This window comes from Mustela lutreola, chromosome 8 (genome assembly GCF_030435805.1).
Source record: "Mustela lutreola isolate mMusLut2 chromosome 8, mMusLut2.pri, whole genome shotgun sequence".
NCBI classification, from domain to species: Eukaryota; Metazoa; Chordata; class Mammalia; order Carnivora; family Mustelidae; genus Mustela; species Mustela lutreola.
Window position 1 is genome coordinate 131,995,704 of NC_081297.1, and position 19,191 is coordinate 132,014,894.

Sequence of the window (19,191 nt, forward strand, 5' to 3'; positions counted from 1 at the left end):
AATCAGTATTAAATAGCCCCATATCAATTAAAGAAATGAAGTTTGTAGATAAAACCTTTCAGAAAGAAAATTCCAGGCCTAGATGGCTTTATTGGAGAATTCTATCAAAGATTTAAGAAAAAAATAATACCAATTCTACATAAACTCTTCCAGAAAATTGAAAAGAGAATAGGAGTATTTCCCAACTCATTTTTGAAGCCCAGTCATTCCCTTATAGCAAAACTAGGAAAAGGCATTAGAAGAGACTATAAACCAAAATCACTCATTAACATAGATGAAAAATTCTAAATAGAAGTTAGCAAATCAAATCCAACAATATATAAAAGGAATAATACATTATGACCAACTGGGTTTTATCCCAGGAATGCAAAGATTGGTTTCACATTTGAAAATCAATTAATATAGGGAAGCTTGGGTAGCTCAGTTATTTAAGCATCTGCTTTCAGCTCAGGTCATGATCCAGGGTCCTGGGATCAAGTCCCACATTGGGCTTCTTGCTCAGCGGGGAACCTCCTTCTCCCTCTGCCTGCCATTCCCCCTGCTTGTACTCATGCTGTCTCTCTCTGACAAATAAATAAAATCTTATTTAAAAAAAGAAAATCAATTAATATAATTCACCGTATTAACAAACCAGCAAAAAAAAAAGTAAGCATGGTCATCTCATAGATAAAGAAAAACATTTGACAAAACCCAAAATCTATTCCTAATAAATATCTCTCAGCAAACTAGGAAGTAAAAGGAACTTGCTCACCATGATAAAAAAAAAAAAAAAAACCTGTGAAAATCCTACAATGGTCATTTTACTTAATAGTGAAAGATTGAATGTTTCAATTCAAAGATTGAATGTACAGATCAGCAGCAAAAGAGAGATGTCCGTCCTCACAACTTTTTTTTTTTACTTTTAATTTTTAATTTTTAATTTTTTATAAACATATATTTTTATCCCCAGGGGTACAACTATCATATGATCTCACAACTTTTTTTATTTAATATTTTATTTGAGGCAGAGAACACATGCAAGAGAACACAAGTAGGATAGGGAGACATGGGGGGTAGGACTCAATCCCAGGACCCTGAGATCATGACCCAAACTGAAGGCAGCTGCTTAATCAACTGAGCTACCCAGGTGCCCCCCATCTCACAACTTCTACTCAACATTGTACTAGAAGTTCTAGACAGGGCAATCACACAAGAAAAAGAAATAACAGATACTCATATTGGAAAGGGAAAAATAAAACTGTGCTTATTGTTATTATAGATGACACAATCATAGATGTAGAAAATTCAATGTAACCTACAAAAAATATGTCACAAATGGTCATAGTAGCCTTATTTATAATTTTTTAAAGATTTTATTTGTTTATTTGACACAGAGAGAGAGAGCAAGTGAGCACAAGCAGGGGGAGCAGCAGAGGGAGAGGGGAAAAGGAAGAAGAGAGGAAAGGAAGAAGGCTCCATCACAGGACCAGAGTCATGACCTGAGCCGAAGCAGATACTTAACCAACTATGCCATCCAAAGTCCCCAGTAGCCTTACTTATAATATCCAGAAACTGCAAACAACACAAATGTCCATCAGTGGATGAATGGATAAACAGATTACAGGATATTCACACAATGGAATACTACTAGCAATAAAAAGGAATGGATTATTGATGTATACAACAACTTAGATGAATAATGATGCTGAATGAAAGAAGCTGAATAGCAACAAAAATATTTCTAAAAACTAACAATACCAAATCCTTTTAAGGATATGTAACAACTAAAGACTCATACATCACTGGTGGAAAGACAAACTAGTACACCCGCTGGAAAACAGTTTGGTAGTTTTTATAAAGGTAAACATGCACTTGCATACAACTCCACAAGACAATTCCTAGGTATTTACCCTAGGGAAATGATATGTGTCTGTACAAAAACTTGTACATGAATGTTTATAACAGCTTTATTTATAATCGTCAAAAGTTGGAAACAACCGAAAAGTCCCGTTGTACAAACATACAGTTTGTACATGCATACACCAACTGCTCATGGAATATACACTCGGATACTACTCAACAGTGAAAAGGAAGGTACTAATAAAACATGTAGTAACATGGATGAATCTAAAGAGCATTATGCTAAGTGAAAGATGACCGATCCAAAAGACTGCATATGGTTTCATATGACATTCCAGAAAAAGGAAAACTAGAAAGACAAGTAACAGATTGGTGGTTGCCAGGGACCAGTGTGGAGTGAGTGAGTTGACTGTGAAGGACCATGGGGATACCACTGGGAGTCATAGAAGTGGTCTGTATCTTGATTGTGGTGGTGGTTGCACAATCACACAAGTTTATAAAAATTCATAGAACTCTATGTCTAAAAAGTGTGTGAATTGTACTCTGATAGCACAATAGACAAGCAAACAAAATGTTGAAAACAAAAGAAGATAATATAACACCAGCCTAAATAAGTATTTTTCTTTTCACATTAAAAAGAAAGCAGAACATCTTCTATAATCTTAAAATTAGAATTTAGCTAATGTGAGGAAACTTTCTTTTTTTTTTTTTTAATTAACATATAATTATTAGCCCCAGGGGTACAGGTCTGTGAATTGTCAGGCTTACACATTTCACAGCACTCACCATAGCACATACCCTCCCCAATGTCCATAACCCAACGACCCTCTCCCTACGCCCCTACCCTGCAACCCTCAATTTGTTTTGTGAGATTGAGTCTCTTATGTTTTGTCTCCCTCCTGATCCCATCTTGTTTCATTTTTTCCTTCCCTACCCACCAAGCCTCCCACTTTTCCTCTCAAATTCCTCCTATCAGGGAGAGCATATAATCACTGTCTTTCTCAGATTGACTTATTTTGCTCAGCATAATACCCTCTAGTTCCATCCACATCATCGCAAATGACAAGATTGCATTTCTTTTGATGGCTGCCTAGTATTCCATTGTATATATATATACACCATATCTTCTTTCAATTATAAAACAGAAGAATTATGAAAACTATAAGCTATTGCAGGTATTTTTATTGCTGTCACAGTTTTTTGTTATTGAAGACGTGTGAGTCCTAATCCAAACCCAAAAGAGTAAAGAGTTAATTTAATCGTTACTAGAAAATTACCCAGTTTCTAAATTACCTTGACCTTCTCTGTGTTTTCTCTTTGTATACTGGCTGTTCATTGTCATGTAGGAAGATGATCTAGGAATCAGAAAATTGGAATGCTGTTTTAAATTTCTGATTTAAGAAAGAAGGAAAGTAGTGAAGGAGAAGAAAAGGGGGAGAAGGAGGTGGAGGAGGAGAAAAAAAAGAAAGAAAATATAATGAAAGGCCCAACCTACTCTGTCTTTACTTAAGGAATTAGATGTTCATTCTTTCATGTCCTATTAGAAGGGAAAGATCAATACTCAACAACTTGTATAGAAAATAGGCGTTGTGGTCTTCTTCAACCCTTTTCGGTATTTCTAAATTTTCAAGACATATAAGGAAATGAGCAAATCATGATCAGTTCCTGATATGAATTTAAATATTCTAATTTCACGTCCAAAGAGACTCCTCTCCTTAAACAACAGTTCTACAGTCATATTTTTGTCCTCCAAATTTTTCTTTGGTGAGTTCATGGTTAGTGGGCTTTTGAGACAAACCCCACAGCTTCCTGCTGTGTAATATGGAATGTTAATACCTTTGTCCTTAGGATTGGTGGAGGATCACACTAAGAACATGTATTTTAGGCATTAGCACCACATCCAGCTTAAGTTCTAAGGCACTCTGGAGTAGTCCTTGTCAGATAGGTCATGCTGTATTTTGTTTCTCTCCTTCTTAGGCTATTGCGGAGGGCAGTGGCCGGATAAGAGCAGAATCTTACCCTGACAGCAGCACTCTGGTCATTGATGTTGCTGAAAGAGATGACTCTGGTGTTTACCACATAAATCTGAAAAATGAAGCTGGGGAAGCACATGCAAGCATCAAAATTAAAGTTGTGGGTAAGTGCTCTGGGTCAACAGACTTCTAGAATGAAGTTGACATGTCCATATGCAGAGTAGACTTGGGCAGCTCTTGGTTCTCTTAGCTCTTCTGGGTAGCCAACAAAGGAAAACACAGTATAGCTATATTTTATAAATCACCATTTTTCTATCTTTGCCACTTCTTTTCTTTCCTTGCCTTCTCTTTTCTTTCCTTTCCTTTTTGAAAAATTTCCTTCCCAGGGCACCTGGCTGGGTCAGATGGTTATGCTTCTGCCTTTGGCTCAGGTCATGATCCAAGGTCCTTGGATCAAGCCCCACATCAGTCTCCCTGCATCAGGCTCCCAGCAGAAGGAGTCTGCTTCTCCCTCTCCCTCTGTCTCTGCCCCTGCTTGTGTGCTCTTTATTGCTCTCTGTCTCTCTCTAATGAAAATAAATAAATAAATAAAATAAATCTTTGAAATTTCCTTCCCTTCTCTCCCTTCCCTTATCTTTCTCTTCTTTTTTCGTGCCTAGAGGTCCAATTGTATAAATGCATCACTAAGGTTAATCATTTGGGGCTGCTGGTCATTAGCTCTTCATAGCCGTATTCCCTTTCGGTGCCCTCTAAACTCACTGAAACACAATTGCTAAACAATTTCCAACATCACAATCATCGTAGAAGAGTAAGATCATCTTTTTTGTAGAAGATCTTCATTGTAGAAGAGTAAGGTCATCTAAGGACCTCCTAAGTACAAGTTTGAAACCAGGTGAAATGAGTCCAGCGGATTATTGATGGTCCAAGTTTTTATGGTCTCTTCATCTCTCTTCATTTTTCCCTTAAGAAATATATTTCAAATGGACCAGAAACTAAGGTCACTTTATCAGGCACTGAACTATAATAACAGGACATGGTAATTTGCCATTTTTGACTTGGATTTCTACCAGTCAACATCTTTATTATTCCAAATAATTTATAACAATAGTCCTTGATTCAGTTCTGCTGAAAGTTCACCTTGTATTTAAAAAAACAAAAAACAAAAAACAAAATCACATCTGATATTTATGCAGTAATTTCTTAGTTGCCATTTTCAAGGTAAAGAACAAGTGTCTTGGGGCGCCTGGGTGGCTCAGTGGGTTAAGCCGCTGAACTTCAGCTCAGGTCATGATCTCAGGGTCCTGGGATCGAGTCCCGCATCGGGCTCTCTGCTCAGCAGGGAGCCTGCTTCCCTCTCTCTCTCTCTGCCTGCCTCTCCGTCTACTTGTGATTTCTCTCTGTCAAATAAATAAATTTTAAAAAAAAGAACAAGTGTCTTGAGTTCCATATGGGGCTTATTCTCTAATGTTGTAACACTAAAGAACTTGAATACATTATTATTTTTATCTTTATTGGGCCCACTGTCCCTTATCCCATATGGAGTGTGACTTTTTGCCTAAATTAGTTACTATGTGCATTTCAATAAGAACGGAAAATTATTCAGAAAAAAAATGCTTCAGTGATTATCACTAAAAATCCTTTTTTCAAGTGACATTTTTCATTGTGCTCTCATATATGCTTACTTTATTTTATTTTTTCATTCTAGTCTATTTATTCCATTTTTTTGCTTACTACAGATATCCCTGATCCTCCAGTGGCACCAAATGTGACAGAGGTGGGAGATGACTGGTGCATCATGAACTGGGAGCCTCCTGCCTATGATGGAGGGTCCCCAATCTTAGGTAACTACGTTAGTCTGTCCATGGAACTGCCAGTGGAGTTGGAATCCTTTTTATGCTGATTAGTATAGAGGGCCTTTTAAAAACTGCATTTAGAAGAAGACCTATCATACTGTGACTTTAAATATCCATTCAAATTGAAATGTATGTTGGAATTCTCTGTAAGTACTTGCAATTTAAATAACTCTGATAACTCTAATATTATCTGACTGCCTATTCTTTTTTTGTTTGACATTTACATTTAATATCCAATTTTGCAACATCTATAAGTCTAACTTTAAATTGTCCTAGTCAGCAAATGTCTACTTCCATAGAACTATGTCTATGAAGAAATTTCTTTTAGAGATAAATACTTAGAAGAATTTGCTTCCCCTATGGAACAAGAATTTTTCCTACTTGAAACTCATAAAACTGGTCATTTCCCTCTTCTTACCTACACTCTTGGGACTCGGAGCCAAATCTATTACTCAACTAAGGGAATGGTATAAGTTTCTACAGTTTACATATCTGTGATTTGTTTTTCTTTCTTCTCTTCTTATACAATTTTATTGTATTATTTTTAATATTTTAATATTATATTCTTTTTATCCATGTCCTATAACATTAATGTTTATATTCCCTATTATCTCTCTCAAACAACTGATGGGATAAGGTGGCTTAAAAATATATGCATACCTAACTACTTCACTTAAGTGCTGAGAATATGAGAAATTTTAAGAATTCTAACACCTGACAAAGTTTAATTTTGGAGACCATGGAAAAACCTCAATTTCCACTTTGTGTCACTTGCAGGATACTTTATTGAGAGGAAGAAGAAACAAAGCTCCAGATGGATGAGGCTAAATTTTGATCTCTGCAAAGAAACAACTTTTGAGCCTAAGAAGATGATTGAAGGTGTGGCCTATGAGGTCCGCATCTTTGCGGTCAATGCCATTGGCATCTCCAAGCCCAGTATGCCCTCCAAGCCTTTTGTTCCTTTGGGTGAGTCAAGAGAGATGCGTCTCTGTCATGCAGATCACTGCGCTGGCTTGTGACTGCTCCATTCCCACCTCTAAATGGAGCACACCTGGAAGCTTCTTAGAGTGGTGGGTGAGCAGAAGGTTGGAGGCAGTTAGGGACAATTTTCTAAGAAACTGAAAAACAAGTTTGGTAGAGTTGAATGTCTTCATAATGTAGACCCTGGAATTTATTACCAAAATTCCAGTGAGAGCTGTAGGTGGCTCTGGAGTCTGCTTTCCTCTTCAGGCACTTATCTGAGCCCAATGACACAGGACCACTCCCCATGTGTCCTGAAGGTATAACCCAGCACCTACCTAGGTGTAAGCATTGTAACTCAAACAGAGACCACTTCAGCAAAGCACACTTGAAAACTAGTCTCTTTGCTTTACGATCACACCTTAAATGTTACCTATTGATCCAACAAAGTCACTTCTTTATGTTTTATTTTTTAAGATTTTATTCATTTATATGAGAGAGAGAGAGAGATGACAAGTAGGCAGAGTAGCAGGAAGGGGGGGGGAGCAGGCCCCCTGCTGAGCAGAGAGCTCCATGATGCGGGGCTTTATTCCAGGACCCTGAGACCATGACCCGAGCCGAAAGCAGAGGCTTAACCCACTGAGCCACCCAGGCACCCCAAAGTCAGTTCTTTAAAGACAAATAAACCAAGAGAAAATGTCCACACTCTTTTATGGTAGTGAAGTCCTTCTTTCAATGGAAAGGAGATTTAGTGCAAGAGTTTGCACTTTAAAGTTAGAAGGTTCTGGGAAAATTTACTCTGGATTATTAGATCTCATTTGGCTTTTTTCAACTTCCTTGGGCTTCCCAGCCTCCCTCGCCAATCCAAACTGGAGGGAAAGTGTGGCAGCATTTCTAAAAATTTCTATGCCTGGCAAATCTTTGCCTTCCACACAGTATAGGCTTGAGGAGTCTTCACTGAATTTTATTAAGACATGGATGGGCCTTCTATGTACATACTTATTTGTATCGTAGTTCATTTTATTACAGCTTATGCAGTAACACCATAGTTAATGTCTTCTGTTTCTCTCTCTCTCTCTCTTTTTTTTATCTCCAAAGCTGTAACTAGCCCTCCTACCCTTCTGACCGTTGACTCTGTAACTGACAACACTGTCACGATGAAGTGGCGGCCCCCAGACCAGATTGGTGCGGCGGGTTTAGATGGCTATGTGCTAGAGTATTGCTTTGAAGGAAGTAAGTACAACTGGTAGTTAAAATGAATACCATCATCAATAGGTGAGATACGCTCCTCCTCTTTCTTTTGTTGTTCATTCTTGGGAAATCTCCTTCCGCAGAAAATGACAATAGGTAAAGGTCATCCTTCTAACATGGATTAAAAACTTAGTCCTTCTTTGGTACTCGATGCTAACAAATGGAGATCTCAAAAGTATCCTAGCTAGTCTACCAGATCAGACAACATGATAGGTCTAAGACGTAAGAGTAAGGGAGTCTGACAAAACTTCAGGGATTTCCACCTCTTGAATTTGAGTGTTAAAATTGTACCAAGCAAAATAAAAGTCTAGTTAGGATGAAACGAATTAGAATTCTAAACCCTATACTAAGCAGAGGTCAGCTATCAAAAGCGCTGCCTATTTCTGGGTAACAAAGAGAGATCATATTTGGCTAGTTGGTGATCATCCCCTACCTTCCTAAAGAAAAAAAAAAGAAGAATTAAGGATCTCTTTCAGTGCTTAGAGAAAGCAGCATTAAACCCCAGAGAGTGTATTCAATAGATTTGACATGTGACAGAACTTGTCTCTGTATGGGAAATTGAATCACTTAAATTTAAGAGGAGAAGAGAAACAGTGCCCTCCCCAAAATGTTGATAGAAAAAGAGAAATGACACAAGAAAATATGGGCCAGAGTGTACCTAAAACCAAAAATGATGTAAAGTTCACTGAAAGCATCTTGTGTTTTTTGATTTCCTACTTGACATGATTTGAAAATTGGCGAATAAAACTACCCCTGTTTGAACTCGGGTTCCGCTCTAGATGACGGGAGGTAGGTTAACAGTCCACCCGGGAAGCGTGTTCCTATCTCCATAAATGATAGGCCAAGACAACCTCTGAGGAAACTCTTTGGATCCCAAACTTTAATATGGATCTTACATGAAGGACAGAAACTACAGAGCACATTTGAGAAATCAGGAATGTGAACATAAAGCACCTTTCCAGGAGGAAAACCTCTATGGAAAAGAAACTTCGTATGAAGAAACAACTGCTGAAAAGGAAATCCTAGGCCCCTGGATCGGGACATCCCTCGAAATGAGCACCACTGGTGGCTGTTGTGGTTGCGGGGGAACAAGAAGGGGGGTGGGGGAGGGGCAAGGCATCCGGGAACAGTTCCATTTTCATTTGCTTGGCTCCCAGAACACTCTGCTGGATTTCTCCAGGGCTTAGAAAGCCACTAACCAAAACCAGTGGGGACATTATGAGAAAGTTCCCAGGTATCCCCGTGTGGGAGTGGGGTAGTGTCACTAATGCAACAGATAGATTCTTGAGCGCTTCAAAATAAGTGTTATGGCCATTCCATCCCTCCTCCCCACCCCATTTCAAAAAAATCCTGAGTAATCCACTCTGTTATTTATATCACCCCCAGCAGCAAAATCTCCCAATCTTACATGTGATGTGGCTGCTGAGCACGAACATTTGTGTACGTATGAAACAGAGCAAATTCTTTACTCTTTTCTTTCTGATAGGTTTAAAAAGTAAGAAGATACAGCAAAATGATAGATGGCTGTCATTTTGATGTTACCCACCTTAGATAAAATACAACGAAGTGTATTTTACATAATTTTGTGTGTGGTCTGTGTAGATATATATGTATATGCGTTTATACATATATATATGTACACAGTCATTATTATGTATCTATTTTGCCACATAACATTTTGGAATTAGCTTTCTATGGAAGTTCTTTCATAACGTGTATATCTTTCTTCTTGCAGTCTTTTCTTTCTTTATGTGGCTGCCCTATTCTTCATTCTTTTTAATGGCTGTTGTCCTCCAGACTAATTTTCTGTAGTGTTTAATGCTTTTAGATATGTCAGGTTTTATTCTGTAAGAAAATTCGTTCTTTTATAAGATCGTGTGTTGGTTTTGAGTCTGCCTTTCTCTTGTTTTTTGGGTTTTGGTTTTTTGTTTTTTTAATGCCTGCAGCACATTACTCTTCTTTGTTGTCTTCCTTCACACTAGCTCTTTCTTTTCTTTCTTAAAAATTCTCCTCGTGTATCAAGTAACTTTCGTATTCCTTCCCCATCTCTCCGACACCATTTTCTTTCGTTTTCCTCAATAAAAGTGGTTCAGATGTGAAGGGATGGGCTATTTTTTCTTCCCCTCTGATCTTGTTTCGTCCTGTTTTCTCTTGAAATTTCTCCTTTACTAGGTCTTTACTCTTTCAAGCACATTTTCTGTCTCCTATTTTCACTTTCTCATCAACTGTCTCTTCACTATGAAAATACCAGCACAGTAGCTCCCAATCTGACCATTGGCTTAAAGATGTATCTCTTTTTTGATGTCCTATTGAAATTTTAAAATTTTTATCAGTCCATATGCCCTTTCAGCCACCAGGATATTCTGTCTCCCTGTTCCTTCTCCCTGATACTTCTAGAAGGGATGGAATCAGAGAGAGGAGAAGGTTCCGTGGGCTTCCAATCCCCTGCTCCTCTCCTGAGAAACTAGAAAGGCATCATCCCAAACCAGTGGGGTGTCCTCACGACCAGTCCAGGAGCCAGCGACATTCCCTCCACCCCATGCGAAACTCAGGGACCCAGGCAGACTCCATTTGTTTTCTTGACTGCAGAACCCATTGCCATGGCAACGGGGGGAGCTGCCTCCAGAGCTGCTGGGAAGACAGAGTTGACTTTATCATGAGTGCCCTCACTCCCAGCCTGTGACGATTGAACCCCGTGGTGGAAGCACTATGTTCCCTGGGTACCTGGGAGGACCCTCCCAGGCGGAGGGGGCAGGAACAGGTCAAAGAACAGACTGTTCCACTGTGTGCTGCTCCTCTGTGGAGTCCAAGACCTGCTCCTCTTTTCTCTTCAGGGTCTTGCTTTGTTCCTCTCTACCTCTTGTTCCCACAGCTGGAAGTGCCCAGCCTCTTTTCTCCTCCTCTTCTCTGTGGCAGGTGCCTCAGGACAAAAACCGTAGTCTGAACAGAGCAGGCTGTGGCTCTCCTGAGGAACTCCCCCCTCCCTAATGTGTTTGGTCTCTTCCGTCACTGCTCTGAAGACAAATATCTTTGCATACTTTGCATACTTTACTAACAGAGAATGCTGACTACTGATACGATATTCTTCTGGTGTGAAAGTGGGTGTCTTTAATTAATTTTAATGACGGATTCTCAAAGGTACATCAGCAAAACAGTCTGATGAAAATGGGGAGGCTGCATATGATCTACCAGGTAAAGTATTCTATCAAAGCTTTCGAACTTTTTTACTTACGATAAAAGTTTCTGGGAATGTTCCATGACCAGGCATGAAGTACACCTACCACCCACACACAAAAAAGCCCCTAGAGATCAAGGGAGTGGGTGGGCAGTGAATTAATAATGTGGAATACAAACTTTCTCTCCCTTCCCCCCCACTGAGGGCATAATGCATACAAACTTTTAGAAGGTGAAATATTTGCAAACCCCTCTCTTGCTGTTATAGACAAAGCCTACCAAAACCTTTTAAAAATATCAACATTTTTGATCAAGGTAAAAAGAAGAATGCCAATTCCTTAAGAGGTCTTGGCTCCTACCCAAGCTGTGTTTCCTTTTTACCATGGATATTAGCTTCTTGTCTTCATAAATGGGAGCATGATCAGACTCCCTGGGCCCATAATAGTGCCTCATAATAAAAGACCAGCTAAGATGAAACAGAGAGATTATGTGACCATAAAGGTCTGTGTCTCTCATTCATAAGAATAGCATTTTCGTTTTCCAAAGTTGAACATGTATAGGTGGCTAAATGTCATGACTATGTCAATCCTTATAAAACTGAATTGGAATAAAACTGCTACAAAACTCTTGGGGACAGTTACTATGATTCAGAATACTCCAGTATCACTTTAATTTCCTGAATCACAGTAACTGTCCCCAAGAATTCAGGATACTCTAGTATCATGGTATCTTGAATAAGAGGTTTTTCAGAAATAGCAGAATCTGATGATCCTTCTTCCTGTCATTTACATTAGCCATTCGAGACCATTTTTCATTTAAATATGAAAAATGCTCACCCATGTAGTATGACTCCAGACCAAAAACGTATTTCCTCCAACTGATTTAATTATGAGTCAAATGCTAGTTTGGAGCCGACTGTACCAGTTAGGGTGATTTCTTTCACTAAATACCATTTCTCCTTGTTTTCTTTCTCTTTTGTGGGTTTTAGCCGAAGATTGGATAGTTGCAAACACAGATTTGATTGACAAGACCAAGTTCACCATCACAGGTCTGCCTACAGATGCAAAGATCTTTGTGCGTGTGAAGGCTGTGAACGCTGCAGGCGCCAGCGAGCCCAAGTACTACTCCCAGCCCATTCTGGTGAAGGAAATCATAGGTAGGTAGGCAAGACTTTTAGAATTTTGTCTCCATTTCCAACATCACTTGGTTTTATGTTCTAACCCCCTTTTTTCTCAAACCTTTCTGTTTTGCTATCGCTCCTTTGATGTATAGTCAGTGCCCCTCTGGAAGTTAGGAATGAACGAAACATCTCCTTTCCACCAGTGTGGAGGTCAGTATTTGCAACTCGGTACAAGGACCAGTTAGTTAACCTCACCAGATCCCGTGAGCCCACTCTGGCTGAGCTGCCGATTTCCACTAAAGAGAGGGAGCATGAATGCAGCAGGGCACACAGCAACAACATGGCTCCGACGGGTCTGCGAGGCCAGAACCATCTTCATAATGAAATGAACACATTAGTTGCCCTTATCAGTGTTTGGCATCTGCCCTGGTGATGCACAAGTGATAGATCCGCACAGACTCAGTCAGTGCCATCAAACTCTGCTAATTATTTCTGTCTTCCTCACCACCTTGAACTTGTAGTTATAGTTAAAAAGCCAGCTTTGCCTCTGCATGTTCTTTTTGTTTTTTTTTTTTTTAAGATTTTATTTATTTATTTGAGAGAGCGAGAGAGATAGCGTGAGCAGGGGGAGGGGTAGAGGAGAGAGAGAACAAGGTGGGGCTCAATCCCAGGACTCCAGGATCATGACCTGAGCCGAAGGCAGATGCTTAACTGACTGAGCCACCCAGGTGGCCCACCTTGGCATGTGCTTGATGAAGCATAAAAATTATTAATTCATTATGCCTTGGTCCTCAAGGACACATTTTTCCTATGTTTATGTAGCAATGAAATGCAAAAGATGTACAGAGGCCTTACACTGCATATTGCAGTGCAATGGTTGTCTCTAGAATAGCACTTGTGTGACTGAGTGAGAGGCTGAGCTAGTGACCGTTCTCAGAAAATTCTATTTTTACTTGAAAAAGAAATGACTGGCTATTTGGCAGGTATTTTGTAGAAAATGAAAGCGATGAGGCTATCACTTCAAATAAAACAAGTTACAGTATTTGTTGTCAGCGTTTCAGTGAAAAAAAATAAGCTTTTAGGGAAAAATTAGAATTTTGGAAAACTTATATCCACCCCCATAGACTTAACTGCTCTCAACACTTATAACTGTTCTCATTAAATAGGCAGTGATATTAATGGATGTAATTTTTTTGATATTGAATAATGGAATGTGTCAGCATCTGGAAGATCTACATAATTTGGTGAAGCAATATTTCCCAAATGACAAATACATGTTAAAAACATGCATCAGTACAATGTATATTAAAAATGTAAGCTAGACCAATGGATTTTAATGTAACAGAGTGTGAAAAGTTAATTGAAATAGTTTCAGATTCCACATTTTCCCTCACCTTTAAGAAATTACAATTTATCGGGGTGCCTGGATGGTTCAGTGGGTTAAAGCCTCTGTCTTCGGCTCAGGTCATGATCTCAGAGTCCTGGAATCGAGCCCCGCATCAGGTTCTCTGCTCAGCGGGGAGCCTGCTTCCTCCTCTCTCTGCCTGCCTCTTTGCCTACTTGTGATTTCTATCTCTCTGTCAAATAAATAAATAAAACTTTAAAAAAATTATAATTTATCATGTTTTAGTTTAGAGTCAAAAAGGAATATCCAAAATTGTCTAAAAAGCTTATTAGAATATTTCTTCAGTCTGTGGGAAGCCAGATATTCTTCACTAAATGACTTCAACTTATGGAACATATTGAAGTCAAATTGAAGGCAGGAAGAAGTTGGAGATTGCAGATCTCCTCTATTAAGTCAGACATTAAGCAGACTTGCTTAAATAGAAACTAATGCCATTAAAATGTTATTTATGTTTTTATTTTTACATGAATAACTAAATATTTCAAATATCCTGTTTTAATTTCTAATAGGGCAAGTACTGATATATACGGCACACATAAACAAAAGCTGAGAAATTGCTTTTTTGAGAGCGATCCTTAATAATGTTTAAGAGTATAATAGAATACTGAGACAACATGTCTGAGAGTTGCCGCTTCAGGGGAAAGAACACTGGACGGGGGCCTGGGTATCTGGGTTCTAGACCATGTTCTGCCACAGACTCATGTTGTGGCTGCCTGAAACCTTTTAGAAGTGAGTTATGGGATAGATGTTTGGGTGGTTGGTTGGGTGAATGGATGGATGGGTGGGTGAAAGAAAACATGAAGCTTGCACATTTTCTTAGTGGATTCTAGAGACAGCCTATGTAAGTTGAATCCTGTTTCCATCGTGTGTTAGCCGTGTGACCTCAGGCAAGAGACTTGATCTTCCTGGAGCCTTAATTTCTTCATCTGCAAATCGGGGATAATAATAGCACCTGACCCATCAAGAGGCTCTGAGGATTAAATACATGGATCCATGTTGCTGCTTAATAGAATGCTTGTCACATAATAAGCTCTCCATATGTGTTAGCTTTTATTGTGATGATTGTTTAGTTTACTGAAGAATCTGGCTGAGTTTTTTTTCCCTCATTTGTAAAGTTAGGGAGCTAGGGGATCTCCAAGTTCTCTTCCAGCCCCAACATTCAGTAGTCATCATCATTGTCACCATCATCATCATCATCTCCTAAAGTTTATTGAGCACTTATTATTCTCAACTATTATGCTAAATGCTTTACGTGGATAACCTTATTTAATCCTCCCAAGAGTCATACAAATTAGATGCATTCATCATGCTGATTTTATGGAAGAAAAGTCTGAAACCAGAATTCCTATATATTAGATCTAAGACTCAAACGCAGATCTTGGACTCCGAAGTCCACACTCCTGAGCATGGGCTCTTAAGGCTAACTCAGCTTCCAATCCTGGCTGTGTCACCAAGGGCAAGTTACCTAACCTCTTATCCTCCTGTTTCCTTTTTTTTTTTTTTAATTTTATTTATTTATTTGAGAGAGAGAGTGAGAGAGAGCACGAGAGGGGTGAAAGTCAGAGGGAGAAGCAGAGTCCCCGTGGAGTTGGGAGGCTGATACAGGACTCAATCCCGGGACTCCAGGATCATGACCTAAGCCGAAAGCAGTCACTTAATCAACTGAGCCACCCAGGGTCCCTCTGTTTCTTTATCACGAAGTAAAACAGTACCTATCCTACAGGGTGTCCTTGAGTTTGAAATCATGAAAATACACATGGAAAGTATTTTGTCCAGTGTCTGTCACATACTACGCCTTCAAATGATGAGAACTGCTTCATCCTTGTGAGTCTACAGGCTTTTGACTCTCTGCTTCTGATGGGTTTGCAACAACATATCCTAGTACTTTATGGTGGTTAATTAACCAACATCAGTACATGTGGGCTACAGCCACCTCTTGTGTGTCTTATAGCCACACAGGGAGAGAGTTAGTATCCACTTGCAACAGAACTACCCAAATAACAAGTGCTACCTGCGTAAACTCTTTTGTTTCGTTTTGTTTTGTTTTGTTTTTTTCTGGTGAGAAAAAATGAGCAGTCCTACCAACCAATGTGGTGCCTATAGATCTTTTGTGGAATGTTCACTGGAGAATATTCTCGCTGTTAGAACCTATGAAAAATATATCAAAGGTCCTAAGAGAAAATTTGCTGTTTTTCTCTAACATTGTTTTAGACTTCTAATGACTGTAAAAAAGGGAAGTTACCATAAATTCAAGGAGGTCAAGGGTAAATTCTGTTGAGTCAAACTATGCAAACATCTCTATTGAGTCAAACTATGCAAACATCTCTGAAAAAAAAATGTTTAGAACTAAAGTTACTGTACATGATCTGGTAATGGCACATCTGAGATTTTCCTGTAGAGACATCAGCGCAAGTATATCCCAGTGAGTATTATGCCAGTGTGCTTCTGTAAGGCTATTTCCCGTATACCCTACTGATCACAAAATTATACTATTCTACTTTCACTCAGAGCCTCCAAAGATTCGCATCCCAAGGCACCTGAAGCAGACTTATATCCGCAGAGTTGGTGAAGCTGTCAATCTGGTTATACCTTTCCAGGTAATAACTCAGGGATATTTATTTTCTTTTTTCAGTGCTGGGATGTTTAAGAAGTAGAAACAGTTACTCTAGCACTTAAACTCATGCTGATTCAGGATTTCTTCAGGGGGAAAATAGATAAATAACGCAAGAGATATGGAGAGTGAGTAAACAATCCTGTGCTTGATGAGAAAACTATGAAACTGATAGATACTCCTTCTCCATGAGATGAATGATACCTAGGTTGGACCGGTCTGAAGCTCAGGGACTATGGTTGGGCAGAGAGGAAATAGCAAGGAGATGCCCAAATAAGAAAAGCTTAAAGCTTCTGGCCCTGCACATCTGTGATAAAACTAATCTTCATTTTAAGTGAAGCTCTTGGTATAACATTCAGGAAAACAACATGTACTTACTTCCCATAATCAAGCCAAATGAAGAGGGATAACTGAATGTTGAAATCTAGAGGCCACTAACTGAAAGATGCAAACATTGTTAAATCATTGCTCCAGCAAAAGAATCTGTTGTTTACAAGATTAACCAGACCTCACCTACAATAATAATTTTGGTCTGGTACACACACACACACACACACACACATACTGCACCACCACCCCATGGACTCTTTTTATGCCTCTAGCCAGCACTGTTCAATAGAATTTTCTACAATGATGGAAATGTTTTGTAGCATCAATGTCCAACGTGGTGGCCACCAACCAGATATGACCATTGAGCACTTGAAATGTGGTACTTGAAACTAGTGCAACTGGGAAGGTTAATTTTTCATTTTCCTTAATTTTTTTTAAAGAGTTTATTTATTTATTTGACAGACAGAGATCTCAAGTAGGCAGAGAGACAGGCTCTCTGTCGAGCAGGGAGCCCGATGTGGGACTCGATCCCAGTACCCTGAGATCATGACCTGAGCCGAAGGCAGAGGCTTAACCCACTGAGCCACCAGGTGTCCCTCATTTTCCTTAATTTTAATTAGCTTTAGTTTAAATAGCCATGTGTAGCTTGTGGCTCTTCTCTCAGAAAGCATGGCTCTTGAATTAGAATTTAGGTTTCTGCACACATTTGAATACACACAGAGCTCATTCAAACCCAGGATCCCATGACAAGCAAGCTAGAGGAGAGCCATTTGGGCCTCCCTTATTGCACTTGGAGTTATAGCTTAGAAGAGGCAGTTGCCTTCTACATGCAGTTTGTGAAATCAGAAGGAAAGCCAAGGAAGATGCAAGTCCTTTATCCAAAAAGTGAGGATAATGATACTTATTATCTTGCTGTGAAGATTAAAGGAAATATTAAACATCATGTACCTAGTGTAGTGCTTGCACAAAGAATGCAGACAATAGGCAATATGGGTATCACTGTTTCTGCCACAGTTGCTAACCACCAGACTATCTCCAACTTTGCCTAGAATGGGGTAAGCAACTGTCATTTTTTGTAACGCTGAAAAAAAAAGTCTTGAGACCATCTGATTTCCCTCCCCCTCTACTTTTTCTGTCTTTTTAGGGAAAACCAAGACCAGAAGTAACTTGGAAGAAGGATGGTGCAGAAATTGATAAGAATCAAATAAACATTCGTAACTCTGAGACTGATACAATCATATTTATCAGAAAAGCAGAGAGGAGCCACTCTGGGAAATATGATATGCAAGTCAAGGTGGACAAATACGAAGAAACTGCATCAATCGATATACAGATCGTTGGTAGGTTTGAAAGAAAGAAGTAGAATGTTCTGTCGAAGCAGTATTTGGTCTTGTCATTAAGGCAAAAGTAAGAATTTTTATTAAATTCTTTTTCTAGAATTAGAAAATATAGGTAAATTGGTAACATTAGTACTTCAAAATAATTTTTTACTGACTGAAAATACTAATCATTGGAGACTTAGGGCATACATGTTAAAGAAAATTAATGCACATACTTTTAGTATGAAACATGTGTACTGCTTCATAATCCACTTCTCTCTTATTCTGTTTCTCATCTCCTTGGTGACAAAATATTTTCTGTTTTGAATTCTTGCATTTTTTTATGACTATAGTAGATTCTAGACACAATTTACATGTTTCCTACTACACCTAAAATTTGCTAATAATAAAGTTTTAATGGAGAATGAAAAGTTTTTATTAAGTGTAAGGAAGATATACCTAAATAGTTAAACACTAAATTGGTTGATCCTGTAAGGCTAGATACTCACTCATTTGTCCAAATAATAAATAAGTGTAGTTCTCCTGTCTAGAGTTAAGGGAATAGATGGAGGATGTCTAACAGATGGACCCTTCTCACTTGCTATCATTTTTGCCATGTCAAGAAATACATTTAAGAGCAGTGCTATAGAAGACTTGTTTCCAGTCATTTTTATTATCATATTTCAGCAAATTTGATGAAACTAGGGGCTTTCTCACCAAAGGAGCAACTTCCTGTGGCAGATTGGATAAAAGTTCATGCCCTTTAAATTAAGTACTCTCTTCCTACCAGCTAAACTTTCTTGATTTTTTGTTAAGTTGAGAAGAGTGTTGAGGCTGCCCTGTGCCCTTGGATCTGACTGGGCTCCATTGTAATGGGAGCCTGCGTGGGAGGGTCTGGAAGAGGGGATGCCCTCTGAAACATACAAAAGAAATTTTCTTTTCTACTTTGCCATGTAGGTACTTTATCAGGTAGTTATAGTGTTTGGGCCATTGATTGCACACTCAAAGTGCTCAACGAATAATGATTTTCATTCTAATTATTTTACTAATTCCAAATTTATGTTGGCAGAGAGATAAAACAAGTTTTCCTCATGCCCATTAAAGGTATCTTTTGGGTATAACAGAGGAACCCACTCACAGGCTGTGGCCTGCCTCTGAGCCTCTCACCAAATACCAGAGATGCTTGGCCCAAATGGGCTGTTATGATTTGGAGTCCCAAGTCAGCTCACATTTCCCATTAGGCAGGGTAGCCTTGTGCTTCATGGCCAGTAGCCTGTCCTTGGAGGGATGACTAATGAAGTTTCATTTAAATTTTCTTTTCAAAATCCATTTCTTTCCATGAAGATGAAAGTCAAG

The 19,191-nt window shown here is 39.0% G+C and overlaps 1 protein-coding gene across 5 annotated transcripts in view; it reads left to right on the top strand.

Annotated features, from left to right (window-relative positions):
- MYBPC1 (myosin binding protein C1) overlaps positions 1 to 19,191 on the top strand; it is an 88,405-nt gene that overhangs the window by 57,425 nt on the left and 11,789 nt on the right. For all 5 annotated transcript variants that reach the window (XM_059186659.1, XM_059186660.1, XM_059186658.1 and 2 more), the window contains 7 exons: positions 3,817 to 3,976; positions 5,549 to 5,653; positions 6,443 to 6,631; positions 7,724 to 7,858; positions 12,039 to 12,206; positions 16,084 to 16,172; positions 17,661 to 17,856. In XM_059186659.1, the coding sequence (XP_059042642.1) occupies positions 3,817 to 3,976; positions 5,549 to 5,653; positions 6,443 to 6,631; positions 7,724 to 7,858; positions 12,039 to 12,206; positions 16,084 to 16,172; positions 17,661 to 17,856 (1,042 nt within the window). The remainder of the gene's footprint in view (positions 1 to 3,816; positions 3,977 to 5,548; positions 5,654 to 6,442; positions 6,632 to 7,723; positions 7,859 to 12,038; positions 12,207 to 16,083; positions 16,173 to 17,660; positions 17,857 to 19,191) is intronic.